We start from the raw sequence: 13,940 nt of genomic DNA, 5'->3' as shown, positions 1-13,940 counted from the left end.
TGTTCCAAGAGTTTTCTTCCAAAATTATGGGGAGAAGGTAGTTGTACAATTACAGAACCATGTTAATCTAAAGCATATTTAGATGATTTAATATATTGTAAATTTTAATACAAATAATCAGTTTCCTTGCATAATACATAATTTTCTGGGTTGTTGTGAGATCAAATGAAATAATAATTTGTAAAATGCTTAACACAGTGCCTAGCACATAGTAGACCCCTAATAAACACTTATTTTCTTCCTTCCTTTCAGTGATTTATAGTAAATGTTTAATTTTTAAATAACATTTTATTTTACATTAATTTTTTTAAAGTGTCTGTCCACAACTTGAAAGTGAAATTGAATTGTATTTTGCCCTCTTGTAGCCCACTTAATTGGGTGAATAGATGGAGAATGGTAGATTTTGGGGCCAAAACTGAACAGACAGCTTATATACAGAATTTTGGCACTATGGATTGAACAGGTTTGGCTACTCTCCAATGACAGAAATGAGTCCCAGGAAGCCAGGGACAAATATTCCAAAGTTTTCCAGTGGTGATCTAAGATGGAAGAACAGGAATTACCCAGATTTTTTTTCCCTCAACCTATTTATATATCAAAGATTTCACTTAGCAATACTAGGGAAAATATTTATCTTCAAAAGTATTCCTAGTTTAGCAGATTCTCAGGTGAAGACTAGTTTCCCTTGACTTAAATCATATTCTAGATTTTTCTTTTCTTTTCCCATGTTAGGTATATGTCTTTGTAGCTAAAAATGGGTCTCCTTGACAAGTCATTCTTAGCTATTTGCAAAATCCTTTTTTTTTTTTAAATCAGTGAAACTACCTTAATAACATTGTACCTGCAGAATCAAATTTGAGATTTTTCTCTTATGGCATAGGATGAATTTTATCCATCAATAGACTGAATTTAAACTTTAATAGTTTTGAGAAACAGTCATATGCAATTTCTTGAAAATGGTAGTTAGGCTCTTTACTACCATATTTTTCTTTTGATCTAATGATCTTTGAACTCTGTTTTCTAAGCCTATCATCTTTGCTTGTAAAGTTTTTTAAAATTTTCTTCCAGTTGAGATATCCTATCATCACATTTGGTGTGTTTGCCTCCCAAAATGAAATTTTTATTTTTATCAATTCCATGCTTTTATTCATATTTACTACCACTTTTTTCACATTGATGATTTTCATTATCATTTTTTCTTGGCCTGTTCCTATAGATACTAGTTTTTATGCATTACTAAATTGAGATTTTTCTTTGCTTTTATTTATCAGATCTTTTAAAAATTATTTTGTTCTTTTAAAGCATCAGGTTTTTTTTTTAAGAAAGTCAATTTGATTGTATTATACTAGATCCATCTCTTTTTCTGGGTCATTATTGAAGTAATTTGTTATTTTTCCTTCTAGAGACTTTTCAGGATTTTTCAGTCTTTGATACTTAATATTGGAGGTTTTATTTTTCTACTTGTTCATTTTCTTGTTCTTTATTTTTTCTTTCTCTGAGAGACTATTCTTTTTTGAAGTCCTTTGGTGGTTCCATTTACCTGTCTATCTATTTATTAGTATTTCTATCTCTATTTGTGTTGGGGATATTGAAGAGTTGTGCTTCTCACTCTACTATGTTGCCAGAAATAATTTAATCAATTTTTAAAGAAATATCTCACAAAATGTCTCCAGACAGTCTCCATTCCAGTGTAGGACATTAACACAGCCACATAGATAGCCATAACTCAGCATAATGCACTAACTGAGCAAGGCTTATATGGAATTCATTCCCTAACAATCTTGACCCAAGAAAAGAGTGCTCAAGAATATGTGGTAGAAAGTAATTTTTTAAAGAAAATCTTTTCAGGCTTAGAGCTCAAGAACATTAACAAGAACAATGTTTACCACAGTTGCTTTCTCACTGCTTGTCCTTTCAAGGTTTCCACATTAAAATTATTTGTCCTGGCAGGCATAATGAAAAACACCACAACTGTGACATCACTTTTGTGCACCTGACAACAGAAAAAGCCACAAGAAGTGCCAAATGTTGAAGATAAAAGGCAAATTATAATAAATTGATTTTTAAACCCTAGAAAACAGCATTTATATTTCAATCAGTTCAATGGAAAAGATCCTCATTTACAATCCACAGTGTCTAATTTTTTAGCCAAATGTAAGCCCTTTTTATTTAGCCTTCTGAGTTTTCCTTTCATAGACCAGCTTAGTGATTATTTTTTCTTCAAAGGCAGCTTTTCAATTTACAATTTTATAAAGTTAGAAGTGGAAAAAATAGGGATTAGGACATCTTCACTACACAATTTTCATAGCTTCTGCATTAGCTGAACCTTCCACTCTCTACTTATCAAATGGTGCTTCTCGGGTCTTCTGGTTAGCAAACTCTCATTTCCTCATACTCTTATTCCAGTGAATTTGAATTCCCTATTATGACTGTGAAAAGAGATTCACAGTCACTTTCTTTCAAGGTTAAAAAACCCTTTCCTGTTATTTTTTCCCTCATCCCACTTTTCACTGATGTAGTTTAGCTCTTTTTTCCCCTGGTAACTATTCTTCTTTGCCTTCTCCTTTCATTGTACCTTTTAAAACAACTTCTTATCATTAACAAACTTTTCATCATCTCTTCCTCTTATACTCTAGCTTTTTATTGCTTTCTGAGCTGACAAAAAAAAAAAGCCTTCTCCAGAATATACCTTATTGAAGTCTCAGGTGCAAGTTTGTTTTTTTCCTGTTATGTGCCAAAAACTGAAACTAAAGGAGGAATTAAATTATTTCTTCCTCTCCACTAGAATTTCCCAATACTATGTCTGGTACTATCATTTAGCAACCTCACTTTGAAGTTCGCTCCATCTATCTGTATCACCTTGTTCAGTTCCTTGTCATAAAATCATCCATAAGCTTTCAGGTACGCTTCTCTCCTTGTTCACATATGGCTAGATTACAGTTTTCATTTATACCCCCAAATTTACCTTCACACTTGCGGATTTAAATATTTAAGTTTAAATCTCCTTGATCACCTTAGTCTTCCTCAGCTCTCAAGACCTACATTATCTCATCAGCCTCCTCAATTCTCATGACCTACATCTCAATAGTTGAACACATCTTACAATTTACCAACATTTTCCCAAACTATTCCACTTTCATGATCTTGAATTCCCTTTTCTGAATATAATCTCCTGTCCTTCCATTTCTCCCTCTGCCTCTTCCTTCCTAAATCTACTGTTTATCCCTACTGTGATTTCCAACTCCTCTCTGTTCTCTCAGTCCATTATCCTTAGTCTGACATCACTTTCCTCCCTTCATAGTCCTGATGCTCTCCATAAGAAGTCAAATCATCTCCTACCCTTGAATCCCCCTTTTCCACTTGTCCTTCTATGATTCCTTCCCTGAAAATTCTCTGCCCTGGGTTACTTTGCCATCCATCTTCTCTGTTTCAACTTATGAACTACTGAACACTGCTAGAAAAATGTCATATTACCATACTGATAAGGTCCACTACAAATTCACTTTGAAAAAAGTCTCAGCTAAGCCCTGAATGATAAAAGGCAATCCTTTTATTTTTTTCCACAACTGAGTCTTTACTACATCCTTTGTAGTGATTGTTCCTATACTTCTTTCTCCCTAAGTCATCAATGCCACCCTACCCCTATTTTCCTCACAGTAATTTATCTCCCTAGTTTACTGAGAAATTGGAGACTCTTTATTGTGAGTTCTGTCATGTTCCCCTCTCTACACTTTAAAATCTCTCTTATACTTTTATCCATCTTCTCCTCCTTGGTTCTTGATTACATCCTCCCCTTGTTCCACTGGGCATTCCTTCACTCACATCTTTAATCTCAACATCTACTTGCTTCCTCATCATTTTGAAAAAAAGGATGCAGAGAGTACCCAGATGGAAGTAATGTGGTAAGTGATAATGAAAGCTATAGACATTAGAAGTGAAAAAACTAAGAAAACAAGAACTAAAAACTCAGAAAAGGTCACCAGACTTGGCAGATCTAAGAATTTGGCACTTAAAGTGAGGAGACATATAGAATGATAGTTTGAGGGTGTGACAGCCAAGTGAAAATATTGTAAGAGTTGAGGTCTGAGTATGTTTTTAGACAATGAGGATAGACTGGATTTGTCATGGAGTGGCTCTCCAGGTGGTGAAGGGAAAGAGATACATTCAGAAGCAAAGTTGGTGTAAAAAAACAGGAAACAATATTTGAAACAATTCAAAAAATATAGGATTCTGTTATGTTTTAACTTTCTATCGTTGTTGCCAGTCAGAAGGCTAATAATCATTTATTAAGTGTTGTTGTTTGTCTGTTGTTCTTGAAAAGGACCGTGACATCACGGAGGTGATGCCATGACATGCTATGAATTGGATTTAAATGAGAGAGGGCTGACTATAAGCTAGGCAAGCAGCTGGATGGCTTAGTGGATAGAATGCCTGGCCTGAAATCAGGAAGACCCATCTTCTTGTGTTCAAATCTGGCTTCAAACATTTACAAGCTGTGTGACCCAGGGTTTAACAGTGTTTGCCTCAGTTTCCAGATCTGTAAAATGAGCTGGAGAAGAAAATGGCAAACCACTCCAAAATCTTTGCTATGAAAACCTCAAATAGGATAATGAAGAGTCAGATACAGTTGAAATGACTGAACAGCAATTATATACTTGGCTCTGTGCTAAGCAATGGTAATACAAAGAAAAGCCAACTCAAGTCATTCACAGACTAAAGGGGAAGACAACATGCAAAAAACTACAAAGAAGTGATATACAGGATAAGTAGAAAATAATCAACATTATGAAGGAAAGCACTAGAATTAAGGGGAATTGGGACAGGCTTCCTTTAGGATATGCTTGTCCGATACACGATTCAATGTAAGTTTGAAGAGTATCTTTCAAGAAAAAGCAAGTATTGTGGCAATGGAAGGTGAACATTCAAGTGGCTAGTGTGACCTTCTTAATAAATAACATGAAATACAGAAGAAGAATTAAGGTAGAACCCTCTTAAGTGAATAATTTTATGCTTTCATGAAAATTCTTTTGGTAGTGCTAAAAGGCTCTCCACTTGTTTAGAAAAACAGATAGTGCTGTCCACAAGTACTATGACATATCTCAGAACCCAAAACTTTCTTACCCGTAAGAGGAAATTTAATCTGGATAAAGCTTCCAAGAAGATGTCAGCTCCTTTGTTTGAAAATTCATATCTCCCCGCAATGAAAAGGAATAAAGTTTTGTCAAGGTCGAAATCAAGATGACTGAAATGAAACAAAATAATAAAATGTGTTCATTTGGATGATCTAACCAGTATCCATTCCTCTTACAATGTCATTTGAGGTTTTTGACATCTTTGAAAAAGATATGACACCTTAATGGAAGCACATTTTTTCTGAACTATTAATGTTGAAGTTCAAAGAGCCCAGTCAGACACTCTCAAAATGAACCCCAGGGGATTTGTTGGTGATTGAATTCTGAGTTAAATGTAAATTTTATTTCATCCATAAATACTCTTCCATAATTAGAAAGGGCATTGTGGGAGAAGGATAAACAATCCCTCCTTTACAATGGAGTTCATTAAAGGAGATTCACTAGAAGTCTATTTTTTACAATTGTTAGAAAGAGAAAAGGGAACCCTTTCATGCTGGAGTTTTTTTGGTGGGTCTTGGGGATCCAGAATTGAAGTTTGTGTCAAGTAGTGCAGTAAAAGATTCACGACAGATTTCTATAAATACATTGTAGCATATCACAGTGGATGAGTCAGGATGACTTTCTTTCAAGTCTTGCCTCCCATATATACTGACTATCTGTGTTTGGTCCAGTCATTTAATCTTAATTCCTTAGACAACTTTCTAAGACTATAAGTTGCAGAACAATTGACTATATACATTAGTAGAAGGAGTCTCCTTCCCTATAGCCATGAAATTATGGTTCTCGGCCAAATGAAATATATCCTCTGTAGATGAAAGGAATAGATTAGTGGGAAAACATGGAATTCTTTTTCATCTATGATGATAATCCTATTTTTTGCATGCTGGACAACTATTAAAATTCATGTGCTGATTTGAGTTAGAGAAAGCATGTTGGTACAATGGGAAAAGTGTTAGATTTGGAAGTGGAAGACATGTGTCCAAATCCTAGCTCTGGCATTTGCTACCTGTAAGACATAGATATATCACTCTCTGGGCCTCAATTTCCTCATCTGTAAAGTGAGAAGGTTGGACTTGATGATTTTTTGGTCTCTTCCTCTATCAAGACCTCTGATTCTGCCACCCATGTACATACCCATAAAAATGACCACGAACAAAATCCTGGATCCTGGACTTGTTCAAAGCATGCAAATTTTGAAACTCATGCACAGCTGAAAATTTCTTAATGCTCAGGCCATTTGGAGTAACAACATCTGGAAAGGCAGAAAGAGGTCAGAGCCAGAGATTTAGTGAACTTTAAGCTCATTATGAGGCAATAGTATGATGTTGCAGCCTAAAAACTCAACATGATTTCACACCATATTAATAGAAGCATAGTATCCAAAGAGGGGAGGTGAAAGTTCTGCTGTATTCTACCAGAGTTAGACTCCATCTAGAATCCTGTGTTTGGCTTTCAGTGCTACTGTAGCAGCTTTGGGAGGCCATTGATAAACTGAAGCATGTCCACAGAACAGTAATCAGAATGCCAAGAAAACTGTTTCATAGTATAAAGGGGCTCAGGTGAAGGAACTGGAAATGTTTGGCCTGGAGAAGGAAAGACTTTACCAAGAACATGCTAACTGTCTTCAAATATATGAAGGATTATCAAATGGAGATGTATTAGTCTTGTAGTAGTGGATCCAAGAGGGCAGAACCAGGAGCAGTGGAAGCTGCCAGGAACTGGATTTCAATTCAACACAAAGAAAACCATTCTAACAATTCAAGCTGTCAACAAGTGGAATGGGCTACTTCAGCAAACAGTGGAGTTATCAGTAAAGAGACTACTTGACAGACACAGATTTCTAGTTAGGTACAGACAGGTTTAAATGACCTTTAAGACCCCTTCTGTCTCTGAGATTCTGTGATCTCTCATAAAGCAGAAAAGCCTCAGGTTCACATGATTCTGAATTCAGCACATTTCCCACGGCACCAATCTTTGCTTCAACCAAATCTTGAAAAAGACAAACTAAAGATTCTAAGGAAGAGCCTTAGGGCATGCATTTCTAGCATGTACAATGGCAAACAGGTGGGACATGGAATGCAGAGTCCAAGGAACAGCAAATAGACTCCTTAGGCTGAAACAGAGTGCAAGAAAAAGAGTAATATGAAATAATCCTGGATGATTAGTGGGAGCCAGACTATGAAGACCTTTAAGGGCCAAGGTAAAGCAATAGAGGGCTATTGATGTTTCTTAAGCAGGATAATGACACTGTCAGAGAACAGGGGAATGATGTGCTCACACTTGTACTAGAGGAAGGTCATTATGGTAGATGTATTCATGGAGGAAATTAGAGAGCAGAGTAACAGAATGCTGGAGGTCCAGGTAAAATATTACTACAGCAGAGCATGTGAGAGGTGATGAGGAACTGAAGTGAGGCAGTGGTCATGTAAAGAAGGGGACAGATGGGAAAGAAATTAAGGAGGCTGAAGAAAAACAACAGTAACAATGATTTGGCAACTGACTGGATACGGCAAGTTATGGAGATGGAAGAGTCAAAAATGCGCTAGGATTACAATATATGTGACCAGAAAGTGCCCTCCACAGGAGCTAGGAAGGTTAGAGAAATAGATGAGAGGTAGGACAAGATAGAATTTTATTTTGGACATGTTGATTTTGAGATGTCTTTGGTGGATCCAAGTCAAGACATAAAACAAGCAGTTGATGATGAGGAACTGGAAGTCAGGAGAGAGATTAGGGCTGAATATGTTCTTCTGAGAGTCAATAGAAGTTGATGAGATCACTGAGAGAAAGTAGAAAAAGAGGAGAGGTCCCAGAACAGAATCTTGGGATCCCGTGTGGTAAGAGAATAGGACATGGAAACTAGTCTATCAGAGGAGCCTGAGGAGTAGACAGCTAGAAGAACCGGAAGAGAGCATTATCAAAGAAATCTGAGGGAGGCAAGAAAATTTAGGAGGAGGGGTGTTTACCATGTCAAAAGCTACATAGAGATAAACAAGAATGAGAACTTAGAAAAAGTTGTTGGATTTAGCACTGAAATGACTTAAAAACCAAGAGCTAGCCTTTTCAGTCAGTTGTGAGCTTGGAAACCATATTACAAGGGGCTGAATGAGAAGTAAGTGAAACAGAGATGGCTTCTGAGTTTGAGGTTATGGAAAAGAGGAGACATAAAGTCCAATATCTTCCAGTTTAAATTATTCTCACTAAAAAGGTGCTGATTATGCCACATGTAACTTGTCAATTCAACCCTCACTCACTCAAAACAAAGTCAAGTGCCAAGTCATGTCATTGTTTTTCTGATGGCATGGTCTTCTTCAGCAACGAAGGAGGAACACACGCACAACTTGTCAATGATGCAAATCTGGAATATGTGAAGGTCTAATACACCTTTTCACCCAATTGCCTCTCCCCAATATGCCCACCAATATTGACAAGCAGATCCAATTCCTGACACATATCTATCCCTCCTTAAGATGATAGTACATGAAATTCTATCATATGTATAGTCTCATGCTACTGGGTATTTAGGGATGAGGTGAAAAGAGGGCACCAGAAATGACTGAGTATACTCAGTGTCTGCTCCAGGCCCAACATATACGTCCTTATCCCCAGAACCACTTCAATTTTTCTTGAGAAGAGCTAAGGGAAAAGGACCTTACTTCAATCAAACCCTGGGAGTCCATTGTTCCTCAAGTATTCCAGTCATTTTTCCCTGCCTAGTTCAAATTTCACATGGTGAAGGAGAAAAGTCTCACCTACTCTAAACAGGAAGGCAAAGGCTTCACCAGAACCTCTCATGGTGGAGTGGGAGGGGCAGCCCATATTTTCTTCTCTCATTCTCTCCGTGCCAAAGTATCTAGCTTGGTCACAAGAAAGTTGGGGATTTGGGACTGACTACCTGCCATTTGCAGTTTCATCCTCATGTTTCTCCTCCTTGCAAATTGCTGGGAGATAAGGGAGTGTTATAGGTAAGACTACTGAGAGATGTCTGACTCCAACATCCCTAGACTCTATTGAATGGCAAAGATTCCAATCTACCTTTCCTAATCTTGGCCCATCTAATCTTCTCCCCTCACTTCATTGACCATAGCCTATCCTGCAATGTTTGATGTTCATCCTTTGTTTCAAAGAGGACCAATGATATCATGGGTGATGTCTTAATTTGTATGTAAATTGAATTTAATTGAGGCAAAGTTGCTCAAAGTGGTCAACCTCACTTTCTCTTCCAGAGTCACTGAAGCCCAGTGGCAGGATAAAAGTCAAGATGACTGGCGATAGCTTAGGATGCAGCAGATTACCATGAGATCTTTGACGTCTGACCAAGCTTTTAAGCATGTCACAGCTTCAGTTGCATTCATGGCCATTGGAACAAATTGTTCTCATTCACCCTTTGGTCAGGGCGGTGGTGGACGTGCTTGTGGTGGAAATCTGCCTAACTCACCAGGAGGTTTGAGGCCTGTTGGTTGCCCTCAACCTGATTTAAGCCTTCTGTGGAGACAGTTTTACAGGGTGTGGCCACTGAGCATGCTACAGCTTCTTGGAAAAAGGACTATAAGCATAATGGGGGCAGCTAGGTGGCTCAGTGGATAGAGTCCTGGACCTGGAGTTGGGAAGACCTGACTGAGTTCAAATTTGGCCTCAGATACTTACTAGTTGTGTGACCCTAGACCACTTAACTTCTGCTTGCTTTAATCTATTGGAAAATAAAATGACCCTGAGAAACAGTTGATCTACTCTCCCAGCAAGAATCTGCTCCCATTCCATCAGTCTCTCTGCTCTTCTCCCCCACAAGCAGGCTCCAACCCTACTTTAGGAATATTAGCACTGTTAGAGGATGCTTTAGATTCACTTCCCTGAGCAAACTTTCCAAATTCAGGTAAATCCCCATCTGAGGGGCAAATATTCTCCCAACTTTTCTGTACCTCAAAAGGTTGGTAAAGTGTACTTAGTCATCCTGATGAATATTTGGCCCCTGGAACCAGATGGCCCTGAAGGAGAAAGTAAGTCTGGTGACCTTGCACAGCCCTCACTCACTCAAATCAAAATCAACTACAAGTCATGTCATCATTTCCCTGATGTCATAGTCCTCTTTGAGAATGAAAGACAAACACAACCTATGAATAGTCTGAGCTCCCTGAATGGGGAACCCAGCCAGTTGGGTAACTCAGCTCACCCTCTCCCTCTCCCTCTCTCTTCTCCAAAGGAAGGTAAATTTGATGGCCAGAAGATAACCCCAATTAACTTGGGGTTAACCTGCTAGATTCCTCCCTTCCTTCCTTCTTTCCTTCCTTCCTTCTATAATTCCTTCTTATCTTTCTTTCTGTCTTTCCTTTTTCTCAAAGACCAAACCTTGAACCCATTTCACTCTGGAGCTCATAGATCAGACCACAATAGGTCCCTGCCCAAGCTCCACTTAATGGCTATATTTTGGGCCCTCCTGGCTCAGAGTGAATGTCAATAGTAACTGTTTCTCTTTTGACCAGCAAATTTGGTGGTCTTTCCCTGCCAGTTTGATTTTTTTTAATTAAAAGTATCATCCCTTGACTAACTTCTTAAAGAGGCCTATTGCCTGAATGGACATTACCTCATTCAGAATGAGAACCTGAAAAGACCTTAGCCTAAAAGGGCCAGGATCTCCCATTGCATCCTGGGCCACCTCTAATCATCCTGATGAATATCTGGCCCCTGGACCCAAAGGACCCTGGAGGAGAAAGTGAGGTTGGTGACCTTGCACAGACCTCCCTCACTTAAATCAAAGTCAATTACAAGTCATGTCATCATCTGATATCATGGTCATCTTTGAGAATGAAGGACAAACATAACAATAACTTGTGAATATTTACCCAAAATGCCATTTCAAGTAGAATGCAAGCCCCTAAAAAGCAAGGATTTTGTCTTTATGTCCTTAGTACCAAGTACATAGCAGGTATTTACTAGATGTTTAGTTGCCTGATATCTCAAATCTCTATTTCTATCTCATTGTGTAATCTTTCATTGGCTCAGTGCTGTTGCTGTGACTGCAACATGAATTTGGGGGTGGGGAAGATTTGAATAAAAATGCAAGCACAGCCATGCTACATGAGGTGAGTACTAAGAAAAATGCCCTTGGGAAAGCTTTTCAGGTTTAATGATCAACAAAAGTCCATTGACCTTCTAAAGTTATGAGTGTCCAAGGGTTTCACAACTTCAGTCCTAACCTTTTTCTCACTAGTCAGAGGTAAAATTGATTGAAATGTCACTGGTCATAAGAAGAGGTTCACAATAAAACCCCAAGATTCCATTTGAGCTCTAAAGTTCCGATTCTATATTTGAACCATGATAATTGACATTCATACAGACTTTAAGGTCTGAAAAGTACTTTATACATTCACACGAACAACCCTATGAAATATTGTCCCTATTTTACAGGTGGAATTAAGTGACTTTTCCCATCAGTGAGGAAGCAGAAATTTGAAGGTCTGGTCGTTCTACTATGCCATGATGCTGTCTCACATGGATCTGAATCCAGATTGTTTTAATGACATATTCCTCAAATAAAAATTAGCAATAATAAAGGTAAATTCTAAGATTTTTACTCTTTTCATTTTTTCAGTATCTATTTACTTTCTAATACTTTCTGATACTTTATTACTATCTCTAAATTTAGTATTATCATAATTATTATATTGCCATGGCCCAAAAATAAGCAATTATTCCGTCCTCTCCTCTCTTCCCTTCCCCTCTCCTCCCATCCTCTCCTTTTCTCTTTTCTTTTTCTTTCTCTCTCTGTATCTCTCTCTGTCTCTGTCTCTGTCTGTCTCTCTCTTTCTTCCTCTGCATCTTTCTCAGCAGATGTTTCTTTTGCTCTTGCTCTCATTCCCTGATGAACATATTAGCTTCTGGGCAATGGAATAAAGTGCAGATGGTGGAATTTCTGGTATTCGTGAGAAGACAGGGAGGTTTTGGAGGCAAAGAAAGGGCCTTCTTGCTAATATCCCCAATCTCTTCTTTTTTACTCTAGTCCCTGATGAAAAAATGGTCCCTCTCCTTCCTATGCAAGACTAACTCCTGTACTTATCTTATCCTGTCTCTTTCCCACAATATCATCCCCAAATTTCTCTCGAATCTTTTTCCCTATTGTCTCATTTCTTGTTGCCTACGAACATGTTCAGGTGTCCTCCATTTTTTAAAAGAACTCTCACTTGACCATACCATCTCCTTAAGTCTTCATTCTATATCTCTTTCTTTCACAAGTAAACTTCTGTGGGAGTGAGGGTAGGGAGGGGAACTGTCTCCTTTCCTTTTCTTTTGAAATCTGTTTTCTTACCCTTCATTCAAGGGAAACTGCTGTCTCCAAAGTTACCAATGATCTCTTAAATACCAAAAGTGTTGACTCCTTCCACCTTCCACCCCCGCCCCCAATCATCATCCCTCCTGACCTCTTAGCAGTATATTACTGTCAACTATTCTCTTTTCCTGGATATTACTTCTTTTGGGGTTTTGCGACTTTGTCCTCTGTTGGTTCTCCTCATGCTTGTCTTATCAGTCCTTCTCAGCTTCCTTTTCTAGATCATTATCCATATCCCACCTCCTAACTGTGGGTGTTTCTCAAGGTTCTCTCTTTGGCCCTCTTCTCATCTTTCTCTATACATACTCTCAGAGAATTCATCAACAATCATGATTTCTATTATTTCTACACAGATGACTCTCCCTAGTCACTCTCCTGGGCCTCAGTCTCACATCACCACCTTCTTACTGGATATTGTAAATGTTGTAGATGTTTTAGACATCTCATAGGCATCTCAAATTCAGTCCATCCAAAATAGGAACAATTCTCTTTTCCCCAGAAATCAATGCTCTTCAGAATCTCCCTATCTTTTTCAAGGGCACTAACATCCTTCTACCTACCCAGTCTGCAACCTGGGAATAATCCTCAACTTCCCACTTTCCCTCATACCATATATTGCCATATCTTGTTGATTCTATCTCTAAAACAACTCTCTAGTCTTCCTTTTCCCTCCAATTAAAAAACAAAAACCACCACAGTAGTTCAGCTGATTTTCTATAGTAGGAATGAAGAAAGGCCTCTTTCTCTGTCTCTCTACCATTCCAAGACTTTTTGTTAAGGATTTGTTCAATCACAGTGTAATGTGTTCATTCGGGGAACATTTACTAAACAACAGTGAGGAAGGCATTTTTCTAATACACAAAACTTTATCACAAGTAACCTTCACACTAACAGAAGAGATAGGATATGTACACAAATAAATGTGACCTGAGACAGGCTATAGTAAATGTCGTAAGCACTGTCAAAACAAATAGCATAGGACCTCAAAAGGGGTCATGAAGAGTCAGATGACTGAAATGACTAAATAACAAGAACAATGGTATAAAATGATATTTTGCATAAATTATCATCTATAATTGAATATAGAGATTGGAATGGAAATAATCATCATCATAGGAGACATCTTATTTTTGGCACAGGAAAACGAGGATTAAGAAGCATTTGAGTTGAGCCTTGAAAGATGGATAAGATTTCAAAAAGATAAGCTAGTAATAGAGGGGAGTGCCTCAGAAGCCAAAGAAATGAAGAAAGATGGAGCTATGAAAGTAAAAACTTTTATTAGGAAATCGAAGGTAATTCTATTTATCTGGAGCTATGGTACACACAAAAGAGTAGTCAGAGATATGGTAGGAAAACTAGTTTGGGGCTAAATTGTGGAGGACCTTGAATGCCAAGTTGTAAAATTCAGATTTCATGTGGTAGACAATAGACAGCTATTGAAGATTTTTAAACAGAAGGGTTAACAGTACCAAAAGTGCTCTAAG

At 37.9% G+C, this 13,940-nt stretch overlaps 1 protein-coding gene across 1 annotated transcript in view; it reads right to left on the bottom strand.

The window, feature by feature from the left end:
* The window catches only part of GYS2 (glycogen synthase 2), a 66,181-nt gene that overhangs the window by 27,760 nt on the left and 24,481 nt on the right, over window positions 1-13,940 (bottom strand). The window contains exons 6-8 of the mRNA XM_072653542.1: window positions 6,267-6,384; window positions 5,122-5,242; window positions 1,887-1,993 (exon numbers count right to left, since the gene is read on the bottom strand). Of these exons, the coding sequence (XP_072509643.1) occupies window positions 1,887-1,993; window positions 5,122-5,242; window positions 6,267-6,384 (346 nt within the window). The remainder of the gene's footprint in view (window positions 1-1,886; window positions 1,994-5,121; window positions 5,243-6,266; window positions 6,385-13,940) is intronic.

Source organism: Notamacropus eugenii, chromosome 3, assembly GCF_028372415.1.
Source record: "Notamacropus eugenii isolate mMacEug1 chromosome 3, mMacEug1.pri_v2, whole genome shotgun sequence".
Taxonomy (NCBI): domain Eukaryota; kingdom Metazoa; phylum Chordata; class Mammalia; order Diprotodontia; family Macropodidae; genus Notamacropus; species Notamacropus eugenii.
The sequence above is the reverse complement of the archived record's forward strand: the minus strand, read 5'-3'. Positions and strand labels throughout refer to the sequence as shown.